At 43.3% G+C, this 17,010-nt stretch overlaps 1 protein-coding gene across 1 annotated transcript in view; it reads left to right on the top strand.

The window, feature by feature from the left end:
• The window catches only part of CATSPERB (cation channel sperm associated auxiliary subunit beta), a 71,030-nt gene extending 65,134 nt beyond the window's left edge, over window positions 1-5,896 (top strand). The window contains exons 24-25 of the mRNA XM_058162592.1: window positions 861-935; window positions 5,674-5,896. Coding sequence (XP_058018575.1) covers window positions 861-935; window positions 5,674-5,889 — 291 coding nt within the window. The 3' untranslated portion in view covers window positions 5,890-5,896. The remainder of the gene's footprint in view (window positions 1-860; window positions 936-5,673) is intronic.
• Window positions 5,897-17,010: the final 11,114 nt, after the last annotated feature.

The raw sequence follows: 17,010 nt of genomic DNA, 5'->3' as shown, positions 1-17,010 counted from the left end.
GCAAAATGACCAATCAAAGAAGTGGCAATTTTAACTGTAGAGAGAATCTTTGTTTTTGCACCAAAGGGAGAATTTTTCCATCCTAATGTTGATTACTACCCTACCGGTGTATCTTAAATTGAATACCTGTATCTCAAGAAAAAAAATCTTAAATCATATTTGTTAAAACTGCATGATTTTGCTATCTATGATTTGTAGAATGAACAATAATTAGTTAGTATACACATTGCATTAAATAATTCAGGACAAATATTTTCACATTGTTTTCTAATTTTAGTAATTTCCCAATGCAAAGAAAAAACTGCACCATTATATTCATATTCATGAATATTCAGAGAAGGCAGAATTGGCCTAGATAGACAGACAATAGATGATAAATGTAGCATGCAGTTAAATCCCTATCCATCTGTCCAAATAAAGAAATCTATCTAAAACCAATCAAGTTATTTAGGGCAGCTAAACCCACTTTGGAAATAAAGTAAAATAGTAATAGAGAAAACAATTCATTTCCATTCATGTCCCAAAGGTGCTTTTCCAAAAGGCAGTTGTACTTTCTGGGTTTTTTTTTTCCTTGAAACTGTTTTGCTTCTCATCCAAGAAGTTTCTTCAATTCTGTTTGAATGATGGAGAATGGATTTTCAAAGAAAAAAAACAAGGAAGTCCAGTTGCCTTTTGGAAAAGCACCTCTGGGACAATTATGACCTGGATGACTGAAAATTCCCATAGACATTTCAATTCATATCCTTCAAAATGTCCTCCAAAATAACATTAATTTTAGCAGATTAAGCAATGTTAGAAAATATATTTGTAGCAAAAGAAATATTATTATGCACTAATAAAAAATAATTTCTTTTTAATAGGGATCTGAACTTTTCCATTTTAGAGTATCCACTATTCCTGGAGTCTCTTTTTGCAATTTATTTGATGAATTTCAGGTATATTTTTCACAGTTCTGAAATGTGAAACAAATCCCAAATATATAGAATAAATACATTGGCAAGAATTATTTATATACAGTAATTGTATCTAAGTATAGATATAATCAACAACAATCCGATCTTCAACAAATTTAAGTAATATTGTCTGAAATGTCCCCACAACAATGTCTGAGTGATAACATTTCTACAAATGAATATTGATAGAAGGCAAACACTGCATCCAGTCTTCATCACCCTCAACATAATAAAAGAGCCGTGGGCACAGGCAGACTCTCTATTCCTTTCCCTGTAGCAAGCGGAACCAGGGGTGAGTTCTACTTACCTTTACTACCGGTTTGCATCGTGCCCCCGCGCATGCTTCTGTGCATGAGCAGATCGCTTTTGATGAAGTTCAGGTCAGTGGGCAGAGCCTCACACCGGTTTTACGACCGGTTCTATAGAACTGGTGCGAACCGGGGGCAACCCACCACTGAGTGGAACCTTTTTTGCTTCAAAGATTGATACTTTTGTTGTAACAGAAATACACAGAATACAGAAGAACAGAGTTGAAAGGGACCTTGAAGGTCTTCTAGTCCAACCTCCTGCTCAAACAGGAGACCCTATAACATTCCAAATAAATGGCTGTCCAATCTCCTCTTTAACACCCCCAGTGTTTGAGCATCTACAACTTCTAGAGGCAAGTCATTCCATTGATTAATTGTACTCACTGCCAGGAAATTTTGCCTTAAGTCTAAGTTGGTTCTCTCTTTGATAAGTTTCTTCTGTTACTTCTTGTCTTGCTCTCAGATGCTTTGGAGAATAGGTTCACTCCCCTCTTCTTTGTGACATCTTCTCAGATATTGGAAGACTGCTATTGTGTTCCCCTTAGTCCTGCTCTTTGTTAGACCAGATATACCCAATTCCTGCAACAATTCATGATGTTTCTGCTTCCACCCCACTAATAATCTTTGTTGTTCTTCTCTACACTCTTTCTAGAGTCTCAGTATCATTATATATTGCAGGGACAAGAACTGGATATAGTATTCCAAGTCTGGTCTTACCAAGGCAGTATATAGCAGTACTAATAGTTTGTGTGATCTTGGTACTATCCCTCTGTTAATGCAGACTAGAAGTGCAGTGGCTTTTTGGGCAGCTACAGCACACTGGTGGCTTATATTTAAGTGGTTATCCACTAGGACTCCTAGATCCCTCTCAGAGTTATACTGTTGAGCCAGAAACTATCTATTCTATACCTATCGTTTGGTTTTTCCTACCCAAATATAAAACCTTACGGTACTTTTCTCACCATTGAATTGCATTTTGTTAGATAGGGCCCAGTGTTCAGGTCTGTCAAGATCCTTCTGGATCTTGAGCCTATCTTGGCTATTCCTCCTACTTTGGTGTCATCTGCAAATTTGATGAGTTCCCTTTCTATTTCCTCATCTAAACTGTTTATGAAGATGTTGAAGAGCATTGTGTTAGAGTGCACAAAATGTGACTATTTTGAGACAATGCAGGAGCAAAATACAGTAAACAGAGGTTTGTCTTTCAAATAGTGGTTTTTATACAAGGAATATAGACATACACATACTAGGCAAAGTCAGACAATCAATCATCAACTATAGTACGGAAGCACACAGAGAGGGAAATACCCTCACGAGCTTTTCTTATAAACATCCTCTTAAAGTGATAAGTTAAATAACCATGCTGACTCATTCTCATTGCATCATCATTTCAGTATTACAACCTTACAGCATTACAGCAGCTGGTCAGCTCTTAAAGTATTTACTCCTTCCCTTTAAAGCTGAAAAAGCTGAATGCTTTAACATATTCATACTGCTTTCTATCTCTATTGTGTCCATGCCTCCTGCTTCGATTTCTACTCTCATTGCTACAGACACTACTAGCACCATTACTACTACTGCTGCTGCTAATTTCATTATCTAATGTCTGTACACTTTCTATTACATCATGCTCACCATGTCTTGACTGAATCCCTTCACTTTCCGTTTTCACTAGATCAGGTTCCTCAGTTTGGCTTATCTGTCTGCCTGACAATCTCTTTAACTTCCTCCATTTATCTTGTTTTTCCTTAGGCAATGACCATGACTATATCTCTTGGTACTTACTGGGTTCATTACAAATACTACCTACTCTAACCCCACTTGCAGTGAACCGCTCAGGAGGTATACCTTTATTACACCTTTCAGGTCTCCTAGGTATAACTCTGTTTGTTTGCCTTGAGTTTTTCTTACTTACAGGATACACCCTGGACTTTGACTGTGTAACATTGCATTTCTTTATCCTAAGTCCCTCCACTAGGTCTGGCATCTTCTGCAGTACTCTAAAACTTGCATGCTCCAAACTCCTATGCAATAAATGTACACAATTGTCATGTGTGGGAGTGTTTGTAAGTGTTCATGTACAACCATTCTCCTGCCTTCCTAGAATATACAGACTGTCCTTCTTAACCCCTCGTGCATGAATTCTTCCACATTTCCTGATGATGTATTGTTCTCTAACAAACAGTATTTCATACCCTTGGCTATCTAACCTGGAAATACTTAACAGATTATGATCTAATTTATAATCTGAGACATTGTATAATGTCACTGTATAATGACATCTACATATAAGACATTGTATAATGTTTCTCCTATCTTGCGTACATAGACCTTTAACAGGAGATTGTTGACCATTAGCCAAACTAACAAATGTTTGCTTAGCTGTTCTCAAGCCAGAAAATGTTTGTGGATTATTAGCAATATGCTAACTCGCCCCACTGTCCAACTCCCAAGTGTTCATGGTGTTTTCAAATGCTGTTGCTGCCAGGGAAAACGACGATGAAGAACCACTCCTCATGTATTGAGTAGCCCTATGCCCTTGTCTTGCTGCTCTTCTGTTTCTTCTCTCAGGGCAATGTCTCTGGAGTTGCTTTGTAGAACCATATATGTAGCAATGTCTCACTGTGTAAACCGTCTCAGCTGCTCTGCCAGCATCCTGGGGTGTTGCAGATGTTGGCTTGTGCTGACTGTTATCTCCTCACTTTCCTGGTCACCTCTTCAGTCATTTCTGTTCTTCCTCCAACAATCAGCCAGTCAAATATGTCATGGTTAAGTCACTCTCTTGCAAAGACTCTAGGCTAGTCACAAGAATGTCCCATGAAGCGTACAACGAACTGAGCACCACATATACCTTGTGTGCCTTAGTAAACATCATTCCTCTTTCCTCTAACTCCAGAAATGTCTTTCTCATAGCCTGCAGATGTGTGGACATGCTCTCCCCTGGCTTCAGTTATGCTTTATAGTCTCCTTGTCAGCAACACTTTGCTGGCTGCAGTTTCTCTAACTACGCATCTCCCAGCACTTTTTCGCAGACTAGAGACCCCTCATGTGTATCAGCTGACTGTCCTCCACAGCCATAATTATGCTGGCTAATGCCTTTTCATTTCTTCGCCGGTCCCCATCATCCAGGACTGCTGGTGGATCAGTAACTATTGTCCACAACTCCTCCCTTCGCAGGTACATTGCCATCTTTACAATCCAGGAGAGGCAGTTTGTCTCATTCAGCCGAGACACCACAAAACCTCATCCCATAATGCTGACAGAAGCCACTGTCAGAGTGACAGTCATTCTGGCCTTCTCTCTGGATTGGGCCCATAGCCTGTCAGAGTACACACAGTGTGACTATTTTGAGACAACCCAGGAGTAAAATACAGTAAACAGAGGTTTGTCTTTCAAATGGTGGTTTATCAGCCACTATTAGGCAATTAGGTATATATAATAGGAATATATAGATACACGTACTAGGCAAAGTTAGACAATCAATCATCAAATATAGCATGGAAGCACACACAAAGCAAGAGATACCCTCACAGGGTTCTCTTATAAAACAGCCTCTTAAAGTAATAAATTAAATAACCGTGCTGACTCATTCTCATTGCATCATCATTTCAGTATTATAGCCTTACAGCATTACGGCTGTAATCAGGTCAGCTCTTAAAGAATTTCCCTGACACATTGGGCCTAAGACAGAAACTTGGGGTATCCTAATTCATACTTCCCTCCATGTAGACATAGTTCCATTGAGAACTACAATGAATGTCCCACAGGTCTGAGCCCCTACTTGTCTCTTTCTAGAATTTAAGCAAGTTAAGCAAATATACCATTAAGGAATTCAAATACAACATTACAAGTCTTTGTCACTGATTTACTGATTTATTGATATTTATCCATCCATCCATTTTTTCAGTTCTTATAATTTACATATAACTTCAGGTTTCAACTGTAATGGAACCTGTCCATCACTATCTTAACTTTTGCTGGGTATAAAATGATTGGTTATATGACCTTTTATAAAATGGTTACAAAACTTGTTCATGTGACCACAGAACATTGCAAATTGCCATAGAGTATGGTCAGGTGATCCCAGGGGGTGCAACTGCTGGATCTTCTAATTCAGGTTATAAGTATACCCCAGGAAGGCTCATCAGAACATCAAACTATCAGTAAGTGGTCATAAGTCAAGGATTACCTGTATTGTATTTTGAAACTTTGAATTCTCCTAAAATGAAATTTTAACTGAAAGAACTCTTTCTGCTTCTTTATTGTAATAAATTTTCAAATCCGTATTTAATCTTGAAATGCTAGCCTTGCTTTCAAAGATACATTTACTAATGTAAACTTAAGTTATCTATCTCAAGTAATGTTTAAAGTAGTATGATTTTTCAGTTTACCAAGATATATTTTTATTGCAGATTTATGTTGATGATTCACCACTGGCTTTTCCAGGACAGTATCTCATCAGTACAGTTGTAGCTGTATCAATAGGAGGGATTCTCTTTACGGCTTTTCTTCTGCACATCTATGAAATCCAGATAGTAAATTTTTTTAAAAGGAAAAAAACCAGAAACAAAGTAGAATCAAAAACTTCAGTTGCCACTGAAGTATCTTCTGAAAGCACCGAATCATAATTGTCAATTATGCCACAGTGTTCTCACTGACATGCCAGTATGTGGCTATTTTTGTTTAATTTGGCCCACAAGAATTGAAGGGTTTTGTTACAGTTTTTTTTCTTGTTAGATAACAAAAAGAATGTTCTTTTATTTCTAAATATGACATTATTCTAGTCGCTGTTGCCATGATCTTTCTAGGTTTTGAGTGAGGAAGTCAGTTATGAATGCATTTACCGGTATTTTTGCAAAAGTATAGACTGATGTTCAGAAAATGTCATTCAACAATAATCTAACTAAAATGTAAAAGAAAAGAATTATTAAATATATACCTATTCTAACTCTATATTTATGAAGTACCAGTTATTTCTTGATTAAAAGTTCTGTAAACCAAATCTAACAGTTATTGCAAGCATTGTCATTTATGTTAATATATTGCAAAAAAAAAGTAACTAAACAAAGTTAAGAACAAACAAGATTAAAAACAAATCAATTTAAAAACAAAATTATGAATGCATTGTTCTGTATTTTACTGTAGGGACACATTCCCTAATTATGAGGCTGATAAAATACTGTATAGATTAAAATATATATTACATTACGATATCGCCCCCTCCCCGCAAAAAGTAAATAAATTAAACAGGCGCATTTTTAGATGTTAAGAAGTTATTCAGGGATCATTTCAAAGGAAAACAAAAGTACATATAACAAAAAAGAAAATAAAAGAGCCATGCTGGTACAGTGATTAGAATGTAGTATTGCTGGCTAATTCTGCTGATTGCCAGTTCAAATCTTACCAGGCTCAAGGCTGACTCAGCCTTTCATGCTTCCGAGGTCAGTAAAATGAGGACCCACATTGTTGGGGGTAATATGCTGACCCTCAAAACTGCTTAGAGAGGGCTGTAAAAAGCACTGTGAAGCAGTATGTAAATCTAAGTGTTATTGCTATTGCTTTAAAAAACCACCAACTACTGTTACATATGTGCTTTATACATCCAGGAATTCGAAGAAAAAGCCAAACATTCAAATATTATTTTTAAAAAATTATGTCCCTACAGATTAATATGGTTGGTTCATTGCCATAGAGCATGAGAATGCCTAAGAGAAAAATATGTGTGATATAAAATGGAACCTAAAATGAAAATTAATAGTATAACAACATTTCCTGTTCAAGGATTTAATGTAATGCTTTGTTCTACTCCTCTCTTTCTTCTCTCAAAGTGATTCCCAAGGTTGTTGGCTTAGGAACCCCACATAATTCTCTTAGACCTCTAATTTCTGTAAAGTATCTGAAGTTGCAATCACATCTGGATAAAATAAACAAAATAACAGATATCTAAGGTGACTATATTGCCAAAAATGGAGTAGATTTCTAATTTTTCATCCTATAGGACCAGGCAGAAGACAAGCCTCAGAAGTGTAGAATAAAATAAAACATTACCATCTAGTGGTAATTATACAAACTGCAGGCCCAAAAATTTTCTCTAACATGGTAAAAGAAAGTAAGTACTGAGAATTGTTACAGACATACATCCTTGCTTGTCTTTGAAAGATATTATTGGCTTTGGCTCTTATATCCTAAAGTCTGCTTTGTTAGACAATAGGAGAACAACTGGCTGTGTTTCACTTGCTTATCTGATTGACTCACTCCCATATAGGATTAATAATCTGTCTTGTATTTTGCCCTGTTGGCATCCATATACCTTACCAATACAATGCCAATACAGTTTGCAATACTAATACAGAATATTGGCTGGTAGCTTGAGAGTTAGTTTCATTCCCTTAAATATGGTGACTGGAATCCAGACTTCTGTGGTTGATGCCTTCCTGCACAGGAATCTGAATGCTTTGACAAAGTCTGGCTTTTTCATTTCCCAGCTGCTGTCCTGTAGTCTCAGACTTTTTTGTTTGAAGTCTGCTGTACATTTTGAGGTTCCATTGGGGCACTGATCTCATTTGCTCCAGCTAGCCCCAGATACTGAAGAAGATCCTGTCTTCTGTTTCTGCCTAAAGAGGTAACTTCCATCTTACTCTTCTTCTGTCTGGATGCCAAGATAGTAAAAGCTGATTCCCAACACTTTCATATCAGTTTCACTACTGAGATTCTACTGAGACAATACACGAGCAAGACACTCGTCCATACTATACACGAGTCTAGAGTAGACTATACTCTACTGAGACAATACATGAGCACACATTGGATACAAACTTAAGGTAAATCACTCCTAAGTTGATTTCAGAAAATACGACTTCAGCAACAGAGTGGTCAGTGCCTGGAATGCACTACCTGACTGTGGTTTCTTCCCCAAACCCCCAAAACTTTACCCTTAGACTGTCTACTATTGACCTCACCCCGTTCCTAAGAGGCCTTTAAGGGGTGTGCATAAGCGCACCAGTATGCCTACCATCCCTCTCCTAATGTTCTCTTTTATTTGTATCCATTTCATGTATTCATAATCATGTTTATACTTACTGTATATCTGTTATCTAATACATGCTTGACTGACTGACTGACTGACTGACTGACTGACTGACTGACTGACTGACTGACTAACTAACTAAATAAATAAATAAATAAATAAGTATTCTTTCACTCTCTTGGCCATCATATGTTTTTTTGGCAGTAAATGACTAAATAATCCAAATATGTAAGATATAGTTCATCTGTTGTTTGAATCTGGAATAAAGGCAAGTGTCAGATTTATACCGTGCATGAACTCTTTCTTGACAAGTATAGTATATAGTTCATCCTTTCATTCCAGGCTCTAACTGATTGCTTCAGGCTAGTATAGATGCTCTTCTGAATTTATACACCAGATCTTTTTCCCCAGATCCCTTGAACCTGGTTGGCTGCTGCATGCAGATGGCTTTGTTTATTTCTTCATGCAGGAATATAGTCTTTTCATAAAGGCAATATCTCATTAAAGAAATATTGGACTTTGATTTCTAGACCTGAATATGATGATAGTTCCTTGAGGTACCTTATTCTTTGCAAAACAAGTAATTGAGGTATTGTGGTAGTATCAACAGCAAATAGATACACAAATAATAAACCTGCATACAGTTGCATAGAATTTGGGATATACTGGTAATTTACCTCATCTGGGAATAGGCCCCAACCAATGTTGCTCCATTCTCCTGAAAGTCTACCTGAGAGTGTTATGTATTTATGTTTGTACCTTTAAATATTTGAGCGGGAAATCAGCACGTTGCTGATTGGACGAAGCCTCCAGCAGAACTGTATAAAAGGAGAGGTTTTTCCCCCAGCCTGTTGCTGGGTTCACCCTATATTAAAGAGCTGTTGTCACTACCCTGGTCTCCAGCCTCGTTACTTCCCGAACTTAACATTGGCGACGAGGATGGGATTTCGAGGCTAAGGAGAACCAGAACCGAGCTGAAGCACGATAGACCCGAACCCAGCAAACCCAGGGCAGAAAAGCGGAGATGGCCAGTTACACTCCGCCCGCACCGTTTGACCCGGCTAAAGAGAAATGGGGAACGTATATGACCCGTTTCGAAAGCTTTCTAGAAGCCAACGAACTGCAAGGAGTTCCAGATAACCGAAAAAGGGCTTACTTCTTAAGCCATTGTGGTCCGGAGGTCATTGATATCGCGGAAGCCCTGGCAGAGCCAACGCCGTTGCAGTCGGTGTCGTGGCCAACTTTACAGACTTTACTAAAAAACCACTTCGCACCAACGCCGTCCAAATACGTGCGGCGGTTTGAATTCGGAGAGCGAAGGCAGATGGAGGGCGAATCCATCGGTGACTACATGGCCGCCCTAAGAAAAGCGTCCAAGGACTGCGGATACCGTGACCTAGACGAGGTGCTCCTCGAGCAACTCATCCGAGGGGTCAAAGACATCCGTTTGCGGCGACGGCTGCTAGCAAAGAGCAACCTGACGCTGGCCAACGCTCTGGACGAAGCCAGAGCACATGAAATGTCCTCCCAAGCGGCAGAGACACTGCAGAAGCCGGTCCCACAGAAGGCGAGCGCGAAGGCAACTCCGGTGCACCAGGAGGAGGTTCAGACCGAATCCGACGGTGAAGATGAGGAAGGGGTCTGCCGCACCGAGAAAGCGTGACAAAGGGGACCGAGGCGAGTGCGGAAGCTGCGGGGTCAACACCAGCGCCAACGCTGCAAGTTTAAGGACGCGACATGTCGGTGCGGGAAGAAAGGGCACCTAGCTCAAGTTTGTCGAGCGCCCAACCTTCCGCCGAAAATTCAAATCGGCCAATCAGAGCGCGGAATCGGCAAGGCGACCCGCGATTGGCTCAAACAAAAAAGGCGCGGATTCCAACCAAACAACGGTGGTCATAGGCCGCGCCTCGACCCAAGTGGAGAAGAAGATCTTCACCAAGCCAAAAATAGAGGGAGTACGGTGCCGGCTTGAAGTAGACACGGGATCAGCGATCACCATCATGTCCTGGGACACTTTGGCGAAGTCGCTGCCGTCCGTCATAGCGCCACCTGCAAGCACAACGGCTACGAGTCCACGACTACCAGGGGAATCGCATCCCTGTTCGAGGGACCACCTCCGTCCGAGTCGAGTACGGTCCATACAAGAAGACCCTGCCAATCACAATCGTCGAAGGAACTCTGCCCAGTCTGTTGGGACTAGACTGGTTTCGTGCCCTGGGCATGGGAGTGACTGGCATCTACAGAAGTGACTGTAACCTGAAAGACATTCTCTTTAACGAGTTCGAAGATGTCTTCAAGGACTGCCTGGGCAAGTACAAGGGGACCCCTATTTCCTTCAACTTAGACCCCCAGGTAGCCCCCATTAGGCTTAAAGCGAGGAGAGTCCCTTTTGCCCTAAAACCGAAAATCGATAAGGAGCTGGACAAGCTCATTAATCAGGGGATTTTGGTGCCAGTCGATCACGCAAAGTGGGAGACGCCAATCGTCACCCCAATAAAGTCGGACGGGTCAATTAGAATTTGCGCTGACTACAAGGCGACGCTTAACAAAGCCTTACAGAAAAGCGCTTACCGGTTCCGTGGTGCAACACTTATTGCACTCTTTGGGGCAAGGACAAGTCTTTGCAGTTAGACTTGGCCCAAGCCTACCAGCAACTGCCCGTGAGCGCCCGCACAGCGAAGCCCAAACAATTGTAACGCACAGGGGGCATTCAAGTGCACCCGATTGCAATTTGGGGTCAGTGTGGCACCAGGGTTGTTCCAAAACCTAATGGAACGACTACTGCAGGGGCTCCCAGGGGTAGTTCCCTTTGATGACGTCCTCATTTCAGGGGAAAACATGGAGGAAATGGGGAGCGTTTAAGAAAGGTTTTGGGAATTTTCGGACAGCGGATTAAAAGTCAAGGCAAACAAATGCCAGATAGGGGTCGAATCCGTCGATTTCTTGGGCTACCGGATAGACAAGAAAGGAATTCACCCTACTGAGAGCAAGGTCAAGGCAATTAGGAAGGCTCCAGCGCCTAAAAATAAAGCAGAGCTGCAGGCATTCCTGGGGTTGGTGAATTTCTATGCGGTCTTTTTAAAGAACAAAGCAACCGTCGCGGAACCGCTGCATAGGCTCTTAGGGAAAAATACTGTTTGGTCTTGGGGAAAGACAGAAAATAGGGCTTTCGAAGCAGTAAAGAACCTGCTCTCAAGTGATAGCCTGCTCATACAATATCACAACTCATTACCCCTAGTGTTGGTTTGCGATGCCTCCCCTTATGGGGTGGGGGCTGTACTCAGCCATAGACTTCCAAATGGCACAGAAGCCCCTATAGCTTTTTACTCTAGAACGATGTCCTCCCCAGAGAGAAACTACAGCCAATTAGACAAAGAAGCACTAGCCATTGTGTCAGGGGTTAAAAAATTCCACGAGTATGTCTTTGGGCGGAATTTTGAAATCGTGACTGACCACAGACCGTTACTAGGAATACTGGCTGGCGACCGCCCAACGCCGGTGGCACTTTCGCCACGCTTGACCCGATGGACTATATTCTTAGCCGCTTATTCGTACAAGCTGCAGCATCGACCAGGAAAAGAAGTCGGGCATGCAGACGCGTTAAGCCGATGCCCACTACCAGGGGCGACTGAAGACCCCACCCCGGGGACGCCCATCCTACTTATTGACTCTTTGGACTCTGGCCCAGTCACATCTAAGGAAGTGGCTCGGGCATCATACCGGGACATTGTGTTAAGAACTGTACTCGGTTGGGTACAGAGAGGGTGGCCCGCTGCGCCGGGCGAACGGTTCAAAGAATTTGTTAAAAAACGAGATGAGCTCTCGGCTCAAGGGGGGTGCCTGTTATGGGGTGATCGTGTAATAATTCCTGATAAGTTAAGGGGAAAGGTATTGGATCTCCTCCACGAGGGTCACCCAGGGATCGTAAGGATGAAGGGGTTGGCTAGAAGCTATGTGTGGTGGCCACTCATGGACGCAGAGATTGCTGAGAGGGTAGGGAAATGCCAGGCTTGCCAAGAGTCCAGACCTCTACCCCCAACGGCCCCAGTCAGGGAATGGGAAAAACCCCAAGGGCCCTGGTCAAGAATCCACATTGATTTTGCTGGCCCTTTCCACGGCCAAACGTTCCTAGTGGTGGTTGATGCATTCTCTAAATGGTTGGAGATCATACTCATGAAATCCACTACGGCCGAAGCAGTAATCGCAGCCCTGCGCCACCTATTCGCAACTCACGGGCTGCCGGACACTCTGGTGTCCGACAATGGGCCTCAATTCACGGCAGCCCAGTTTGAGGAATACCTGGCAGAGGAGGGCATCCGACATGCCCTCTCTGCGCCTTTCCACCCTGCGTCGAATGGCCTTGCAGAGCGTTCCGTCCGGAGCGCTAAAGAGGCATTGTCCAGGCTCAAGCCAGGTGACTGGCAAACAAAGATAGACTTTTTCCTAGCCGTCCAGCACAGAACCCCAAGCACGGCCACAGGGAAAAGCCCAGCCGAATTACTAATGGGACGGAAACTCCGGTGCCCACTTGACCGTTTGAATCCCATTACACACCAGAGGGTTACAAGGGGAATTAGAAAAGACAAGGAAATGAGCATAGGCGACGGGTGTGGGCCGAAACTATGGGGACGGCCCTAGTTGGTTCATGAGGCCAAATAATAAAGATAACGGGCCAAAATCGTGCGTGGTAGAGCTACCAGACAACCGAGTGTGGGCGCCACATAGATCAGTTAAGGAAACGAATAACTGATCAAACCGAACCAAATGAAACAAATCATGACCAATACCAATTTGAATTCACAGCTGACAATGACCGGGAGGCGCAAGACTTAGCTGAGGTCCCAGAGTTCCAGCGACGCCATCAGGTTCGAGGAAACAGCTGGGAAAGTTTCAGAAGTAATCCAAGGCGGATGGCCAAGAAAAAGAGTCAGCCAATAATCCAGAGCCCGTTGGCTCAGAGAGAGAGCTGGGAGGAGAAAACAGCCCCTCCGACCAGCTCAAAACACCACCCAGAACTGAACCGCGCAGGTCAGAAAGAACTAGGAGACGCCCAGGTTATTTGCGTGACTACGTCGAAAAATAACATGTAAATAAATATGTAAATAGAGGCAAAGTGTTTTCTGGGAGGGGAGGAGTGTTATGTATTTATGTTTGTACCTTTAAATATTTGAGCGGGAAATCAGCACGTTGCTGATTGGACGAAGCCTCCAGCAGAACTGTATAAAAGGAGAGGTTTTTCCCCCAGCCTGTTGCTGGGTTCACCCTATATTAAAGAGCTGTTGTCACTACCCTGGTCTCCAGCCTCGTTACTTCCCGAACTTAACAGAGAGGTTCAGAATGGGTCAAGGTTAATTCCTGACTTTTACAACATAGTGTAGATTGTTCATCATAACCATGCCAGTGGATTTCCTACAGACTGAACCAGAGTTGCCTTTGTTCTTAGCCTGCTGAAAGAGGGATCAGCCATGTGGGCAGTTAGTTGCCTTTTTCCCCCGTTGCCTGTTCAGACTGCAAAGATGTGGAGCTCGTGCAAACAGGAGAAATGACGAGGTCACTCACTGCAAAAGAGAAACAATGAAACTGAAACCTCGGGTTGTATTTTTACTGTGGTACACTAGGTAGGTCTGATATCTGGCATGATGCAATTGCACTTTATAACCCCTGATAGCTTTTGCAAATTCATGGGTTAGAAGTAAAGCTCGGGGCTCTTTTGGACTCTGGGAAAACTGCCATTTTCATAGATAAGGCTATTGTGGCACAGACCATTCTACCACTGGAAAAGCCTATAGCCTGACTTCAAACAGGTAATCCTGATATTTACTGAGAGCAAGGGATTACTTCTTTCCCTTTACAGTGTCAACATTACCAAATACAGGGTTCTTTTTCATCCTCCTCCCCTACCCCGCCCCCCCCAACACTTCTGTCTTCACCTCTTTCATTGCCAAAAAAGGACTACAATCTGAAAAAAAGGATTTATCTACCTGTCTTCCTTACATCTGTACCTTGGTTTTTATACAAAAGAAAGGTAATTCTTCAAGTTCTGATTAAAGGTAAAGATAAAGGTCCCCCTCGCACATATGTGCTAGTCATTCCCGACTCTAGGGGGCCATCCTCATCTCAGTTTCAAAGCCGAAGAGCCAGTGCTGTCCGAAGACGTCTCCATGGTCATGTGGCCGGCATGACTAAATGCCAAAGGCGCACAGAAAGCTGTTACCTTCCCACCAAAGGTGGACCCTATTTTTCTACTTGCATTTTTTACATGCTTTCAAACTGCTAGGTTGGCAGAAGCTGGGACAAGTAACGGGAGCTCACCCCATTATGCGGCACTATGGATTCGAACTGCTGCACTGCCAACCTTTCGATCGACAAGCTTAGCATCTTAGCCACTGAGCCAACACATCCCCACAAGATCTGATTACAAACCTATAAATTATGTGGCCATTAGAAACCACTACCCACTGCTTCCAATAAAATTGATAAATTAGAGGAGAGCTTACAATTTGATTTGGATGAAAGAGGGGCATGAGCACATTGACACTTGATATGACAAATATGAATATCCAGTAATGTCCTATAGTCTAATTAGCTGTCCAGCTGTATTTTTTTGATTCATAAATTAGACATTTTCAGACATTTTGTGCAAATATGTAGTAGTTTATCTGAATTACATGTTGATTTTTTTTTTCCAGAAAAAGCCATCAGTTATACCAGGGGTGAAATCTAAAAAATTTTGCTACCTATTCTGTGGGTGTGGCTTGGTGGGTGGATGTGTCCTGTGACTGAGTGGGCGTGGCCAACTCAATGTCACTCACAGCCATGCCCACAACCCCCCCACACTAAGCCATGTCCACAAAACCCAGTAGGGAAAAAAATTAATTTCTATTCTGCCTTTTCCCTTTTCCTTGCCACCTGTTCTCCCTTCACCTAGGCCCCGGAGCCGCCACCTGACTCAACAGGGTCGGGGAATGCACCATTCCCCAACTCTGGCCTTTCTCCGGAGCTGCCGCCCACTCACCGCCCGCTCGCCGCCTGCTCGCCCTTCGCCTTTGGTCAGGGGCCGGGGCCCAGGACACCCCATTCCCTGAGGCCCTGGAGTCACCCCCTGCTTGCCACTTCCTCAACCGGGTCGGGGAATGCACCATTCCCCGACACCAGCCTTGTCCTGGAGCCGCCACCCGCTCTTCCTTCACCACATGGCATATACTTACTTTCTTCCAGCGGCTGGCTGGCAGGAAAGGCAAGCGTCCAAAACTTACTGGAGTTGCTCTCCTTGATTATGCCGCCTTGTTCTATGCGCCGGCTGTGCAAGCGCACACCCAACCTTCCACTGATAAATAAAATAAACGGTGTGCGCTTGCGCAGCCGGTGCATGGAACAAGCAGCAATGGTGGCGGCATATTCAAGGAGAGGGACTCCAGTAACTTTTGGACGCTTGCCTTTCCTGACAGCCAGCCGTTGGAAGAAAGTAAGTATACGCTGTGTGGCAAAGGAAGAATGGGCGGCAGCTCCGGGACAAGGCTGGTGTTGGGGAATGGTGCATTCCCCGACCCGGTTGAGGCAGGCGGTGAGCAGGGGGTGGGCTCCGGGGTCTCAGGGGAATGAGGTATCCCTGGGCCCTGACCAAAGGCGAAGGACGAACAGGCGCCACCTGCTCGCCCTTAGGTCAGGGGCTGGGGCCTATTCCCCAAGGCCCTGGAGCCGCCGCCTGCCCCAACCGGGTCAGGGAATGCACCATTCTCTGACTCTGGCCTTTCCCTGGAGCCACCGCCTGCTCTTCCTTCGCCCACTTGCTGCCCACTTGCGAAGGCTGGACTGTGAGCCATGGACTGGTTTGGGGGCGTGGCCAGCCAGCGATTGTTACCGGATCGGCGAACCAGAACCAATCTCCACTACCTACTCGCCCCATCCGGTCCGATCCGGTAGCTATACTCATGCTGAGTTATACTCATGCCACAGAAATGTATTTCAGCTCCTATGCTGATATCTGATATTTGGAACAGAGATCTCTAAAGAAGGCATGCAGATGCATTCTGCAAAAACTCAGTTCTTTTATGGGAAGCACCTAGAAGTACAAAGAAGTTCCAAGATTTTCTTGGCTTTGCCAGCCTTTATTGAAGATTTTTCACTGATTTGGTGCAGTACCCAAGGAAGCCTCAGAACATGTGGCTATCCCAAAAATTGAACAGCCCTCTCACAACAGAGAGGGAGAGATAGGACATCATCTACCTCAGGGGTCTCCAACTGTGGCAACTTTAAGATTTGTGGACTTCAGCTCCCAGAATTGAAGCAAAGCTGGCTGAGGAGTTGAAGTCCATAAGTCTTAAAGTTGCCAAGGTTGGAGACCCCTGATCTACCTCAGATAAACCCAGTGGCTTTCCATTTGTAATTGTCCATCTCAATGAAAATACATCAATCATTTCACCATTCTTTTCTTCTGTAGGATGGACTTTCCTATCCCCTCAATCCAGCATCATCTTCTTCCCACCAGTTTTTCTAGATGAGGGAAAGGAGTATAAAGTGGAGTTTATTTCAGATTCCAGATGCTGAATGGGTAGGCTTAAATATTTGTTTCACTGGAAGGGCTACCGGGACACAATTTTGCAAAATGGCAGGGGATGATCATGCACTACAACTTCACCAGTTCTGTTGGAAATACCCACACAAGCCCTTTCCTCTCAAACTGCTCCTTGTGGCCTTGCAACAGTGCATATTTATTTATGTA

Source organism: Ahaetulla prasina, chromosome 1, assembly GCF_028640845.1.
Source record: "Ahaetulla prasina isolate Xishuangbanna chromosome 1, ASM2864084v1, whole genome shotgun sequence".
NCBI lineage: Eukaryota > Metazoa > Chordata > Lepidosauria > Squamata > Colubridae > Ahaetulla > Ahaetulla prasina.
Note: the sequence above shows the minus strand (reverse complement) of the source record. Positions and strands in the feature narration are given on the sequence as shown.